The sequence below is a fragment of the Coturnix japonica genome, chromosome 26 (genome assembly GCF_054131305.1).
Source record: "Coturnix japonica strain WE chromosome 26, WE-NBRP24, whole genome shotgun sequence".
NCBI lineage: Eukaryota > Metazoa > Chordata > Aves > Galliformes > Phasianidae > Coturnix > Coturnix japonica.
The window spans coordinates 6,565,696-6,580,443 of record NC_140688.1 but is presented as its reverse complement, the minus strand read 5'-3'; the positions used below and the strand labels follow the sequence as shown (position 1 = coordinate 6,580,443).

General features: G+C 46.2%; 1 protein-coding gene and 1 long non-coding RNA gene across 4 annotated transcripts; one reads left to right on the top strand and one right to left on the bottom strand.

The window, feature by feature from the left end:
• Positions 1-6,324: 6,324 nt before the first annotated feature.
• On the bottom strand, positions 6,325-8,911 carry LOC146756805 (uncharacterized). Its single transcript, XR_014937350.1, has 2 exons — positions 8,809-8,911; positions 6,325-8,416 (listed from the first exon to the last, which is right to left on the bottom strand). It is a non-coding gene; the product is annotated as an uncharacterized LOC146756805 (long non-coding RNA).
• A 1,302-nt stretch (positions 8,912-10,213) lies between these two features.
• Positions 10,214-13,545, top strand: LOC146756804 (uncharacterized). 3 transcript variants are annotated; one of them, XM_085524298.1, is made up of 5 exons: positions 10,214-10,439; positions 10,595-10,679; positions 12,742-12,824; positions 12,916-12,987; positions 13,351-13,545. In XM_085524298.1, exons 1-5 carry the CDS (start codon positions 10,273-10,275, stop codon positions 13,472-13,474), a joined length of 531 nt encoding a protein of 176 aa, XP_085380424.1. In that variant the 5' UTR covers positions 10,214-10,272; the 3' UTR covers positions 13,475-13,545. The 3 variants fall into 3 exon arrangements, 1 of the variants encoding a protein (XP_085380424.1); XR_014937396.1 differs by lacking the exons at positions 10,214-10,439; positions 12,742-12,824; positions 12,916-12,987; positions 13,351-13,545 and adding an exon at positions 10,773-11,230 and having other exon boundaries at positions 10,593-10,679; XR_014937397.1 differs by lacking the exons at positions 10,214-10,439; positions 10,595-10,679; positions 12,742-12,824; positions 13,351-13,545 and adding an exon at positions 13,156-13,344 and having other exon boundaries at positions 12,831-12,987.
• The last annotated feature ends 1,203 nt before the right edge of the window (positions 13,546-14,748 follow it).

The following is a 14,748-nucleotide window of genomic DNA, read 5'->3' as shown; positions in this document are numbered from 1 at the left end:
GTCTGGTGCCTTGGGAAAAATACAGCAGGAATTGAAAAGTCCTGCCAGGTTTCATGCTTTTGTTTTGCATGTGGTAGTATTGAGCTATTAAGAAAGACTTCAAATGTTGTGCGGTACAGCTCGTATTTCCTATCTGCTTAAAGGGAGTAGCAAAGTCTTTGATACTGCTACAGCTGTTGGATGTGAAGCTTTAATTAAAAAGTTCTTTGCTTTGTTTGGTAGCAATAGCTAAATATCCTGTTGAAGGAAATGTAACTTTTTTTAATCAGGGGTGATTAAATTCTTATGATCACGTTAGCAGATGTTTTGGGACAGATCTTAAACGAAAGTTTTAACAGTCATATCTGTTTCCATTGCTTACATGTCCATTACCAGTAGTTGTGGGTCTGTTTAACATGTTTTTCTTTGCTCCGTGTAATTATTATTTTTTCAACAAAATAACAGTACTTTGTGCTTTTACTGTGCATTCTGCTATTATCTTATTGTAAAACATGGGACCCCATTGTGATGCATCTATGAAGGCTGCTCTGAAAGTAATGCCTCCTATTTTATTATGTCAGCCCATGACATCAGAGGCAGATGTTAGTGGGATGGCAGTAGAGGTTGAACCTCCCCGCCAGTATTCCATTACATTTTATTACTGTGCAATGAAAGCTTTGCTTCTATCATAAGCATGTATCCTTCTCAGTGTCTAGCTTCAGCAGTAGAGGTTTTCACAGAGCTCTGAGAGCAGAGCTACACTTTAAAACTGGTGAGTCTGCCCCATGGGTTGGAAGTGATAAGCTTGGCTTTTGTTTGTAACTTTGAGACAGCTGCTCAAGAGTGGGGTTATTCTCATGTGTGCATTAACAGATAGCTTATTACCTGCTGGTGAAGATTAGTTAAGCATCCATAAATGTTGACGGTTTTTGTCATCACCAGGCATAATGTTAGGATTTAAATGCATTCCCAAAGTGGAAAATGCTCATGAAGATTTCTGTTTGATTGTTTTCAGAGTTGTGGGTTATACTGCTTTCTTTTAATGGGCTTGCTATGACAAATATAAAGCCTGTTCTTTTCAGCCTTTAGTTTACTAGCTATTAACAACAGAATATTTACAGTGAAAAAGATCTAAGGGGATAAACACATTATATTTTAGCACCTCAACATTTGCAAAAAATAAATGGACAAAACCACCTCCCTTCCCACTACAGCACTTATCTGGCAGAACTGGTTGGATTGCTTCTGTTCTCTTAGCTCTTGGGGCTGTTGTTTTGCCACTCATAGAACTGCTTCCCAGGAGTTTATGTTGTGTTTGCACTGGAGGGGTTGAGAAGCAGCTGAAACTGTCAGCTTCATTCTTGTCCTGCATCCCACTGAATGTGAGCTGTGTATGAACTCAATAAGCAAATACGATTTTTGGTATTGCATTAAGTATATTCCTGTGCTGTGCTCTGGTGGTATGTAGCTGTTCAGGCTTTGACATGATTAATGGAAGCATGCCTGACTTCAGCATGTGCAAGGCTTAATCATGAGCATCTAACCCATCTTTTAACAATGAGGCAGAGTTCAAGTAGATTTGCAGGTGATCAGTTGTGCAAGACAAAACTGAATTCCTTCTTTGATAGAACAACCAATTCCTTTTTTCCTCCAGACAAAGAGAAGAGATGTAGTCCCATATGTCATACTTCACTTGTGCTCTTGAGGCTGTGCCAGACAGTAAACAGCTAATTCATGTAAAAGAGATGATCCTTGCGAGAGTTGGTGTTTGCTGAAGGAAACAACTGCTTGTGGTTCTTTTTTTTATTTAGGGCAACCACCTCAAAAGCCATAAGCAACAACAAAAATTCCTGCAGGAGTGATTGGAACGAGAAATGTTGGCAATAAGGGGATTTTCCAAGGGCTCAAATTGAGGGCTAGTCTTGCACTGTTTGCAGTAATGACCTTGGCACCAAAAACTCGTTGGGATTTTCTTATGAGAATTTGTGGTGTGTTGTCAGTAGGTGACAACTGAGGAAACGCATGTGCAGCAGAACACATGCGTTTGGGACATGGTACAGATACAGAAAAACCAGTGAGACTGGGCATGTCAAGGCCAATAACAACCCTCCTGGGAGACAGTAGAAATCCTTACTGTTGCAGCATGAATAACTGGAGAGAAGTGAACATGAGAGTGGAAGATGTATAGGGAAAGATATTCTGTGGAGAATAAGCTGCATTTAAGGCATTGTACAATGTTCTTCCAGCTGGAATATTACTTGCAGTTCTGGCTACTATATTCAAGAAACATTGATTGAAGCTGCTTGGAATTCAATGAAGGGAATATTATGGGAATAAAGAGCCTGTTATGGAAGGACAGTAGAGAAATTTTTCAGTCTGTGGGTAAGATCTAATGGCTGGATAAAATAAATGTAAATGAATGGAAAAGCTCTTGCCTCTTAAGGTGGGATCCTGGAAGAGACTCTGTGGTCATTTGTCCAGTGTGTTTTCCCCCAACTCTTTCTGTACAGGGAGTGATATTGTTTAAACCTACCTTTATAAATGAATCAGTTGGGTATCTTACATGAGTTATTGCCTTTGTTTATAAACAGTATTGGACAGTATTGATTTATGTAATTGGAAATGAAAAATCATTGTTATGAAGATTTTGTTTGGGACCTGAGCAAGGTCAGTTGAGCTCCCAACACGCTGTGGAAGAAAACTTGTTTTTATTCTTGTGAATTATTTTTTTTAATCTCTAATGTCGTTCTGGGAACACTGTTACATCCCTAAAAGGCAGCAGCATATTTAAATTATCCCAGTAATGAATAATAATATACAGTAAGGAATAATAATAGTTTCATTATAAGTGTTAAAATTTTCACTGATAGTTTAAAAAAAGGAAATGCTATTTGTCAGATGTCAAAAACAGGATAATTTACCAAATGCAGAAATTTAGGATTTAGTGAAATTAATTCAGGTGTAAGAATATTGGTGGCCTGTATTTGACTCCTGCATAGTTTGCAAAGTTCTTGCACATAAAACCTAGTTTTGTGGTATTTTTGCTTCTAATTCTACCCTCTTGTTAGCAATTTGTGGGTCAGGCTGGGTCACATCACACTTCATTTCAGTTTTCTGTTTCTTCTTACTTCATCTACTTTTATTCCTCCATCATACAGGTAGTTAGGGCAGTCGATATATGAATCATTGTGGAGATGACTGTTCCTGTAACATTTGAAAGAAAAAATTGTTTTTTGATCAAGCGTTCCCAGTAAAAGATAAATAATTCTATGTGAACCAAAAAACTCTGAGTAACTAGTGAAATAAGTTGACCTTTTTCTTTGCAGTTTTGCAGGTAGGAAGACAAACCTGATGAGCTGAATGAGTTTTCTGTTTAGCTGCTGTGTCTGAAATAAAACTAGTTCATAGACTGCATGCAATTTCAGTTATTCATTGGTGGGGTATTTCTTGTTTTGCTTGTAGTTGCCTTGTGGTCACCGGTGTGAAGAGATTTGCCATTCAGGTGATTGTCCTCTGAACTGCAGCCAGAAGGTTAAACTCAAGTGTCCTTGTAAGCGACTGAAAAAGGTAAGTTTTGAAGTTGCAGTTCTGAGAGTGACACATTTTCTTTGTATGTTCCTAGGCTTGTGTACATGGATTGTCTCTGGTCAAGACTGGAATAGAATCAGTTACTTGAGCAGAGAAGCAACAGCAGCTGAAAGTCTGGGTGGAACAATCAAAATATTCACTAAGGAACATAAAATTCATTGTAGAAAATGTTAGCTCCCAGATTTGCAATACCTTTCTCTTCAAGCACACTTCAATTTTTGTAGTTCCATTAGGAAAATAATCAGATGATCTGGAGTGATTTAAGAAGTCAAAGCACATTTTCCTCATTAGGAACTGAGAAGTTTATGATTACATAGATTGGAACAGTCACAGATGTTTTGAATTCCTAATTGATGGTTGTCTGAGGCCCTTAAAGCAAACAGAGGCATCAGCATCCTTAGCTTTCAGCAGAGATAAAGGACAAAGCTTATAGCTATCAAGTATGATGAGGGGAAAACCAGAGGCTGCTGTGACCTCTTGACAAGTGTTAACTTAATGAAAAATTCACTATCTGGCTTGAACAAAGCATGCTTAAATTATTTTCAAGACCCGGTTAACTTCTGAGCTTTCCACACAGATGCAGTTTCCCCAGAGTTCTTAGCTTCTCCAAGAAATGTCTTCAGAAATCTCAGATCTTGCAGGGCGCATGTTCAAGAGAAAGGATGGTAATGCCCAGAGTACGTGCTTCAAATTGAGCAGTCTCTGCTTATAAATAACTACTTTGTTTATTTGTAAGTTGAAATGTTGACTTCTACTGAGGATAAATTATTTTGTTGTGACTAAGTGCTCTTACTAATTTCAGTTTATCTTACTCTACTGTGTTCAGTAAAATCAATAATATCATTGGTTGCGTGTATACTTCTGCTTCTTGTTCCTTAAGACATAGGTTTACAGTTGGACTTGATGATCTTTGAGGTCTTGTTTCTTATGCCAGACTTAATTGAATAAGGAAGATGGGTATTTCCATGATAGCTCTGTTACATCTAGTTGTTGCTGTCCCTAATTTTCATACTGTTTTTGGAAAACTGAAATGTGTTATCATCTTCTGCTGAGTTCTGACGCTGTATAGCTATTTCAGACCAGTTCAGATTTTATTGTCCCAGATTTCCGGGATGTCTTCAGTGATTATGTGGATGTCCAACTGAAATGTGGTAGCAAGAAGCAATGAAATTAATGTTTAGGATGCTCACTTTTCACTTTTACAGTGGCCTGAAATGGAACATTCCAGATCTGCTATTCTGAAAGTTTTATGGTCCTTAAATATGATGACGGTTACTTTTTTTCCCCCCCTCAATCTTGTAAATTTGATTTTAATAAGGTGGAAAGGTTGTTATGAGTTAATTATATAATTAATAAAAATTAATTCTTATATGATGACAGCCCACTTATTTAAATAGCCACGAAGTGATACTTCTGATTCCTAGTGAAATGGTGTTTCCCTTCAGAAAGAGAAGAAAACACTATCCCCACCTTAAATATCATCTCACTGTTTCCAGGTCAAGCCCCCAATCCATGCTCTCTTTTGTACAGAGAGCTACAGTGTAGAGGGTAAATGATGGTAGAACCAATAAGCCACTGATAATTGGACTGTCAATTAGTTGCAGCTAATCTGACTGCAGAAATATGACTCGTTTCTGTAGTGTGAAAGATGATGTCTTTTAACGTTTGCTTTATGCATCTGCCCTTGTCTGAGATCGTAATTAGGGTATCTTTGATTCCAGAAGGTCCTTATGCATATTTGCTTGGAGCTGCATACTTACAGCAGATAGTGTACTTCTTTCTTAGCTTGGATAGGATAGTGTACCTGTATATTTAGTCTTTTGTGCCTGCAGCCTGCGATCTTGAAGATAAGGAGAAACAGAATTGAGTACCTAATATTTGCAGTTGAATTCTCCTCTACCAGTCTTCTGTCTGTGTATACTACTGGTGAAGCTGGGAGTTGACAGGACACGTATTCCAAGCTGCTCTGTAAATATGCCTCATCTGAACCATCACAATTAATATCAAATGTAGAAGCTCATAATTTGAGTGCAAAACAGGAGGATTTTTTCTTCCTTTTCTGGTGTTGAAGTTAACTGTTGCATCATGAGGCTATGCATGTAAACATGCAAGGTCGTATAAACCACTTGAATTTGTAACCCACAACTTGTAGTGGACCGTATTCTTAACCATCTAGGCAGGTGGTTTATCTTAGCATGCTGGAATTGCTCTGAAGAAGTTAGTTTTTGGATTTTGCTGTATGCTATGAAAATTGTTCTGCATATTGTCAGAAAGCATGAAAACCAGAATAGCTTCTGGCTATGTTACTGTGCTTTCCTGACAAAATTCTTCATAGGCTAGTAGTATAGATTATAAGATTATAACTTTCTCTCTGTGCTGGTATTCTGTTTTGGTTTTGTTGGTGGTTTTTTTTTGGTTTTTTTTTTTTCTGTTGTTGTTGTTTGTTTGTTTGTTTGTTTGTTTTGGCCTTCAATGTAAGGGGGAGGAAGGAGAAGGAAGTAGGGGAGATCTTCCCATGACCAGACCTTGCCCTGTAGTTTCAGCCAGTTTAGAGAATTGATACGAAGTTTCAGAAGAGTTACTTATTAGTTACTTTGCATGGTATCTTTTGTAACAGTTCACAAGGTTATATTGCTTTGTCTTAAATAAATAAGTGAAAAAAAAGACATGAAAAATTAAACTGAACCATTTGATTTATCCTTGTTTCAGTTTAGCTTATCAGAGAGAAGGAAAATAGAAAAGGATGCTTGAATACAGTTACAGTTTCAAATAATATTTATTTATTAGCTTCATTCTGTAAATATACCGAATAAAATTGTTTTACAATTTTCCCAACAAAATGAACGTTATAATTAAATTTTTATATAGGGAAATGAATTACAAACAATTCAATTTATACTTAACAGGAAGTACAGTGCAGCAAGATACAAGAAGGCCAAGTTTCACTGGAGTGTGATGTGTTATGCAAGGAAATGAAACGGAAGGCGTCTGAGGTGGTGTATCCATTTTAGTTATGTTATCTTCGTTGCCTTGAGAAAAGTTGGAAAAAACAGGCAGATCACTATTTTTTCAAGACAGTAATAGCAAGAAATGCAGTGTAACTCAGCGTACAGTTTAATTGCACATTTAATTTTTGGACTATTGAATCTGGCTTCTTGCTGAGAATTGCACTACTTGTAGATAGTGTCAACTCACTTGATGAAACACTATGTTAAGGTAATGCTCTATTACTTCTTTATTTTTAATGTACATTGGAACTGGAGATTTCCTCTTCAGCCAAGAAGTGCTAATCAATGATAATAAAATCATTACTGCTAGTGAGAGCTATAGAAGCACTTCATTTAGGCCTTACTTTTACTTTGAAGGTTAGCAAAGTGTTATCTTGTGTGTTCCTGTCACACAGTATTAGGTGACTGCCACAATTATAGAGAGCTTTCAGCAACTGCATGTGCTTTTCAGCCCATTGTAAACATGGATGCTCTCCAATAATTTTGTTTGAAGTAAAGAAACTGCTGCATAATCTCACCTAAAGAGACAGAATATCCACATTGTTTTTCTAGGCCTTTTATGGAAACATGAGGAAGTGGTGCATGAGCTGGTTAAGTTTCTGGCATTTAATTTGCTGTCTTGAATGCTATGTAACAGTTCTGTAGAGTGATGAGTTGTAGTTCCAGGTTTTATTTTTCATAGAACTTTCTGATGGTGAAGCAAATGTAATTGCATTGACAGTTTCCATTACGACAAGAGCAGTAGAACAATATGAGTATGCATTATCCAATATGTCATTTGGTACAAAAGTGGAGATTTCCTTTTGCTCTAGCAGTCAGGGCATATTTAACTACTTGGAATGAAGTGTGTGAGTGTAAATTACATACATATATAAGGATTTACCCATCAGTGTACAGTGTGCTGAATTGAGGATTGAGTTACTGAAAGCTTAGAGTGACTTTATTAAGGAATTTTCCCTGGTATTAATGAATATATATATTTATATTTTCCCCAGGTTTTATATTTGTCATTTGAATTTTCCAGTTAGTCAGAAGTTTAGTTTTATAACATGGTAGCGTCTCTTATGTTCCGCGTTTTTCAAACATGAATTGATAGAGGTTTTTCACAGAATGTTTTAGAATCTGAGTAAGCTCATAGCTCACTTGGTGAAGGTTTTGCTCGCTTTTCTGAGAACTGTTCTATAAATTATGGCTCTGTAAGATAATAGTTTTACCTGCTTTTACAACAGTTACTTATCACTTTGTATGTCTGGACAGATAAAAGAGGCAGAAGCCAAAGCTGTTATTGAAGAGGAGAAACGAAGACAACAGGTATCAAACTTAATTCTTCTTCCCCCCCCAACCTCGTTGTGTTAATAAATTACTTGATGCACGTGCAGCCCAATCTGTATACTTTGTATAGTGTTTCTCCCAGTTACTGCTTTCAGCTGTTATGTTGTCCTTAGGTATGTGCCATGGGTGATCTACAGTGGTTAAAAGCAAGTATATTTTCTCTTAACAGTTCTCACATCTGTGGGCAAAATGGTAATCATTTGATGTCGCATTAGAATAACTGTATAATGTATACATATATTTAAATACAAAATACTTCTGATTTTTATCCATCATTTTATAATTCCTTAAATTCACAGAATTACTAAGTAGCCTCTGTAAGGTTGAATTACTGAGTGAAACTTCTTACTTACTCCCCTTCGTGAGAGTGAAGAAACCTAAATTGGTCTCTGTCCTTCAAGGTCTGGTGGGAGTGGGGAATTTTTTTGTAATTGCTGGCTCTGATGAATGTGTGTTGTCAGCACTGTAATCCAAGAAGCTTCTGTGCCAGCTGCCTGGAAATACTATCACTAATCTTGTTTCAGAAATTAACCGTAAGCTTGGTTGCTGGTGACAGCTAACTCAGGTTTATCATCTGGGCGCTGCAGCCTCAATGCGCTCCTTCCAACAGGCTTGTATGCCTGTGACAGAGCACAGACCCCCCCGGTTGTACACCCCCCATCGGACCCCCCCCCACATTAGATCCCCCCCCATTGTATCCCCCCCCCCCATTGAATCCCCCGCCCTCCACTGGATCCCCCCGTTGTACCCCCCTCCTCCCCCACTGAACCCCCCCCATCGGACCCCCACCCCATTAGATCCCCCCCATTGGACCCCCCTCGGTCTATCACCCCCCCTATTGGACCCCGCCGTTCGATCCCCCCCCATCGGATCCCCCCGGTCCCGGTCCGTCCCCACTCACCGCTTCCTCCTACGGGGCTGCCAACACCTCCGCACTTTACGGCGACGCTGTCGCAAAAGCGCCGCACCCCGCTGCGCTTTACGGCGCGCCGCGAACTGCAACTCCCAGTGTTCCCCGCGCTGCGCCGCGTTACGTCTCTCCGAGGACTGCAACTCCCAGCGTCCCCCGCGCGGCTCAGGCGCAGAGCGCGCGGTGTGAAAAAGGCGGGCAGGCGTTGGGCGGGAGCTGAGGTGAAGCAAAATGGCGGCGGGGCCGGGAAGGGCCTTGGGGCGGGATGGGCGCCATTGGGCCTCGTTATAGCGGGATAACGGTGTTATTCTGGGACGTGGAGTGAGAGAGACCGGGCGGCCAGGGGGGATTTGAGGGGAAATAGTGAGGAAATAATGCTCAATGGGCATGTGTTCCCCTCAGGTGAGCGGCGCCATGGGCAAAAGGAGGAGCAGCCAGGTGACAGGTAATGACTTAAAATGGCCTCAAAATGGCCAAAAAATGGGCTTAAAATGGTCTCAAAATGTCCTCCAATGGGCCTCCAAGCGGTCTCAAAATGGCCACCAAATGGCCTCCAAGCAGCCGCAAAATGGCCTCAAAATGGCCACCAAATGGTCACAAAATGGTTTCCAAAGGGCCTCAAAATGGCCACAAAATGGCGTCCAAGCAGCTGCTGTTCCTCTTGCAGGTGTTGACCACCATGATGGCCCCAATGTCAAAGTCAGGGCAGGACTGAGGGGAGACAACAAGGGGGGGGACGACTATAGTGGGGACAACAATATGGTGGACAGCAAGGGGGGGGACATCAATGGAGGGGGCACAAATGGAGGGGACACTAATAGAGGGGACACCAATATGGGGGACAGCAATATGGTGGGCAGCAATATGGTGGACAGCAATATGGAGGACACTAATGGGGGGGACACTAATATGGGGGACAGCAAGGGGGGGGACATCAATGGAGGGTACACTAATAGAGGGGACACCAATGAGGGGGGAAACAATGGAGGGGACACCAATATGGCGGACAGCAAGGGGGGGGACATGATTGGATGGGGCACCAATGGGGAGGACAACAATAGAGGGGACACCAAGGGGGGGGACACCAATATGGCAAACACCAATATGGCGGACACCAATATGGTGGACACCAATGGAGGGGACAAAAATGGAGGGGACAGGGACACCAAGGGGAGGGACAGCAAGGGAGGGGACACCAGTATGGTGGACACCAATATGGCAGACACTAATGGAGTGGATACCAAGGGGGAGGACATCAATAGAGGGGACACCAAGGGGGGGGATACTAATATGGGGGGCACTGAGGAAGAGGAAACCAATGGAGGGGGCAGCAATATGGGGGACACCAATGAGGGGGACATCAATGGAGGGGACATCAAGGAGAGGGACAGAAATGGGGGGGACACCAATAGAGGGGGCAGCAATGAGGGGTATGTAAGTGGAGGGGACACTAATATGGGGGACACCAAGGGGGGAGACAGCAATATGGGGGACAGCAATGGGGGAGACATAAATGGGGGGGACACCAATATGGAGGACATCAGTATGGGGGCCATGATTGGAGGCGACGCTCTGGACAATGGCGGAGGGATGGACTCAGTGCATGGAGATGGAACAGAGAGGTAATGGGGGGAAATGGGAGGGTGGGGGGCAGAGGGGGGGCTGGAGGTGGACATGGGGGCAGAAATGGGGCTTGGGGGTAGGAATGGGGCCTGGGGCCAGCAATGGGTCCTGGTGCCCCCCAGCTGATGGGGTTTGGGGTCTGTTTGGTTCCCAGCTGCTCTGATAACGGAGGCCCAGCAGCCACCCCACAGCTCAGCGTGATGGAGGAGCTCAGCCCCACAGCGGCCCCATTGGCACAGGTAGGACAGGGCCTCTGCCCCCCCAGCGTCACCCCACAACTCCCCATGGCTATGGGGCAGGGAGCACACAGGTTATGGGGGGGTTTGTTCCAGGATGGGATGGATGGCTGCGAGCAGCAGGAGGACCAGAACAGCCCTGAGATGGGGGACCTACAGCCCCATAGTACCCCACAGCCCCATAGTGACACCGATGGGGGCACAGAATGCATTGAGGCCACCAAAGAGCCATTGGAGGGGGAGTGGGCAGCCAAAGCGGAGCCCACTTGTGGGGCAGAGCATGAGGAGCGCTATGGGGCTGGCACTGTGGGGCTGCCCCACATCTCAGCACCGGAGCACAGTGGGGTGCCAGGGGGGGACACCGAGCTGCTGCAGGTAATGCCAGAGTACTATGAGAACCCATAGGGAACAGCCCCATAGCACCCCACTGCACCCCACATTGTCCCACTTCACCCCATAGAGCTCCAGTTCACCCCAGTTTACCCCCCATTCCACTCTAGGTTGCCCCAATTTACCCCAGTTCACCCCAAATCACTCCAACTTACCCCAGTTAACCCCAGTTCTCTGCCATTCACCCCCAAATCACACAAATTCATCCCAGTTCCCCCTCAGGTCATTCTCATATCCCCCAGTCCCCCTCAATTTGCCCCCATTCACCCCAAATCATCTCAGTTCCCCCCCCAAGTCACCCTCAGATCCCCCCAGTTCACCCCATTTCATCCCAGTTCCCCCCAGTTCAGCCCTTGGTGCCCCAGTTCACCCCAGTTCCCCCCCATTCACCCCCAAATCATCCCAAATCACACCAATTCCCCCCCAAGTCACTCTTAGATCCCCCCAATCCCCCCCAATTCACCCCCAAATCACCCAAATTCATCCCAGTCCCCCCCCAAGTCACCCTCAGATCCCCCAATCCTCCCCAATTTCCCCCGATTCACCCCAATTCATCCCAGTCCCCCCCCAAGTCACTCTCATATCCCCCAGTCCCCCTCAATTTGCCCCCATTCACCCCAAATCATCTCAGTTCCCCCCAAGTCACCCTCAGATCCCCCCAATCCCCCCCTGTTCTCTCCCATTCACCCTAATTCATCCCAGTTCCCCCCCCAGTCACTCTCAGATCCCCCTTGCCCCCATTCACCCCAAATCACCCCAATTCATCCCAGTCCCTCCCCAACCTCCCCAATTCTCCCCCATTCACCCCAATTCACCCCAGTCCCCCCCCAAGTCACCCTCAGTTCCCCCAATCCCCCCCAATTTGTCCCCATTCACCCCAGTTCATCCCAGTTCCCCCCCGTCACTCTCAGACCCCCCCAATACCCCCAATTCTCCCCCATTCACCCCAATTCACCTCACATCACCCCAGTCCCCCCCCAAGTCACTCTCATATCCCCCAATCCCCCCCCATTCACCCCCATTTCACCCCACATCATCCCAGTTCCCCCCCCAAGTCACCCTCAGATCCCCCCAGTTCACCCCATTTCATCCCAGTTCCCCCCAGTTCAGCCCTTGGTGCCCCAGTTCACCCCAGTTCCCCCCCATTCACCCCCAAATCATCCCAAATCACACCAATTCCCCCCCAAGTCACTCTTAGATCCCCCCAATCCCCCCCAATTCACCCCCAAATCACCCAAATTCATCCCAGTCCCCCCCCAAGTCACCCTCAGATCCCCCAATCCTCCCCAATTTCCCCCCATTCACCCCAATTCATCCCAGTCCCCCCCCAAGTCACTCTCATATCCCCCAGTCCCCCTCAATTTGCCCCCATTCACCCCAAATCATCTCAGTTCCCCCCAAGTCACCCTCAGATCCCCCCAATCCCCCCCTGTTCTCTCCCATTCACCCTAATTCATCCCAGTTCCCCCCCCAGTCACTCTCAGACCCCCCCAATCCCCCCAATTCTCCCCCATTCACCCCAATTCACCCCACATCACTCCAGTCCCCCCCCAAGTCACTCTCATATCCCCCAATCCCCCCCCATTCACCCCCATTCACCCCAGTTCATCCCAGTTCCCCCCAGTTCATCCCCTGTTGCCCCAGTTGCCCCCATTTCACCCCATTTTTCCCCCAGCCCCCCACCCCCTCCCAGCCTGCAGCCCCTCTGTGCCCTGTGGACGCCGATGGGCACCTGGCCTCACCCAGCTGCACCCCCAGGTCAAACCCCCTCCCCCCACTAGAACCCAGAGCTCATTTTGGGCTTAAAAAGCCCCGGATTGGTGCCATTTTCACCCCCTTTGACCCCCAGGAATGAGGTGGCACCACGTGAGGATGCGTCTGCGGTGCTGGGGGGGCTGATCCTCGAGCTGTCCAACCTCAAGTGAGTGCTGGGGGGGGGGTTAGGGTTAGGGTCCCATTGGCACTTATGGGGTCTCACTGTCCCCTGTGGGGTCTCACTATCCTCTATGGGCTCTCATTATCCCCTATGGGGTCTCATTGGTCTCTATGGGGTCTCACTGTCCCCTATGGGGTCTCATTGTCCCTGCAGCCGCCGTGTGATGAGCGCCCATCGTGCCCTATAGGGGTCTCACTATCCCCTATGGGGTCTCACTGTCCCTTATGGGGACTCTCATTGCCCCCTATGGGGTCTCATTGGTCTCTGTGGGGTCCCATTGTTCCCTATGAGGTCTCATTGGTCTCTATGGGGTCTCATTATCCCCTATGGGGTCCCATTATCCTACAGCCGCCGTGTGATGAGCGCCCATCGTGCCCTGGTGTCGCTGCTGCGGCTGCGTCGTGAGCGGAGCCGGGGGGTGAACAACAGCAGGAGGAGGAGGAGGAAGATGGAGGGGTACGAGCCAGGATGAAGCTGCAGCTGTGAGTGGGGCTTTATTGGGGGAAAAAAGCCCATAATGGTGCAATAAACACACGAGTGTGAGCAGGGCTGGAACAACACAACTACACAATAACACAACAACACAACAGGGAACGGCTGCTGAGCTCTGCTCCTGGTGCAAAGTGGTAAAGCTGACGGTGCACAAATGATGGTGCAAAGTGGTGGTGCACAACTGAAGGTGCAAAGGGATGCTGCAAAGTGATGGTGCACAAGTGATGGTGTACAAATGATGGTACAAAGTAGTGGTGCAAAGGTATGGTGCACAAGTGATGATGCACAACTGAAGGTGTAAAGTGATGGTGTAAAGATGATGGTGCACGAGCGGTGGTGCAAAGCTGATGGTGTACAAATGATGGTGCACAAGTGATAGTGCACTAATGATGGTGCACAGTTGGTGCCCAGCTGCTGCCTTCTGTCCCACGTTGCGCTCAGCACAGCCTGGGGATGACACAGAGTGCGTTATTAGTAATAGTAATTAGTAATTACGGCCTTAATTAACATCATCACCACCACAACTGCCCCGACACACACAGTACAATATGTGGGGGCCAACTCCATAACCCCTATAGCCCATAACCCCTTATAACCCCCATAACCCCACAACCCCAAACCCCAATAACCCCATACCCCTATAACCCCATAAATAACCCCGTAACCCCATAAATAACCCCTTAACTCCATAACCCACAACCCCATCACCTAATAGCCCCTATAACCCCATACCCCATTACCTGCTATCAGTCACCGCCGTCCCCGTGTCCCCGTGCTCTCGGTGCATACACAGAGCGATATGACGCCGGGGTGAGCGGGCAGAACCTCCTGGTGTGCGCGTTGTCCCGCGTGGCGCCGCACTGCGGACACACGTAGCGCCGCAGGATGGGGCACAGCACGCGGCCACGCGCGTCCTTCAGAGCGTGGCTGCTCCACACCGCGCGGGACTCCCCGTTACGGCGGCAGAACGGGCAGAACGGGGACGGGAAACGGGGGCGGGCTGATAAGGGGGGGCGGGCCGACAGGGGGCGCTGTGGTGGTGCGATAGTGGGTCGTGATAGTGAGAAGGAGGGGCTTGGTGGTGATAGGGGGGGACATGGTGATAAGGGGGGATGGGGGGGGTCCTGCTGATAAGGGAGGTCCTGCTGATGCTGTGCTGAGCCGTGGTGACACCGACACACCTGGGGACACACACAGACATGGTGGAACATGGCAAATGGCGACCAGGGATGGGGACACCCCCCCCAATATGGT

Bases quoted from the DNA above. Each gene is read 5' to 3' on its own strand.
- LOC146756804 (XM_085524298.1), top strand. From the start codon at position 10,273: ATGGGGGACACCAAGGGGGGAGACAGCAATATGGGGGACAGCAATGGG. The intron at 10,440-10,594 runs GTAATGGGGGGA...TTTGGTTCCCAG, and splicing joins CATGGAGATGGAACAGAGAG to CTGCTCTGATAACGGAGGCC. The intron at 12,825-12,915 runs GTCAAACCCCCT...TTTGACCCCCAG, and splicing joins TCACCCAGCTGCACCCCCAG to GAATGAGGTGGCACCACGTG.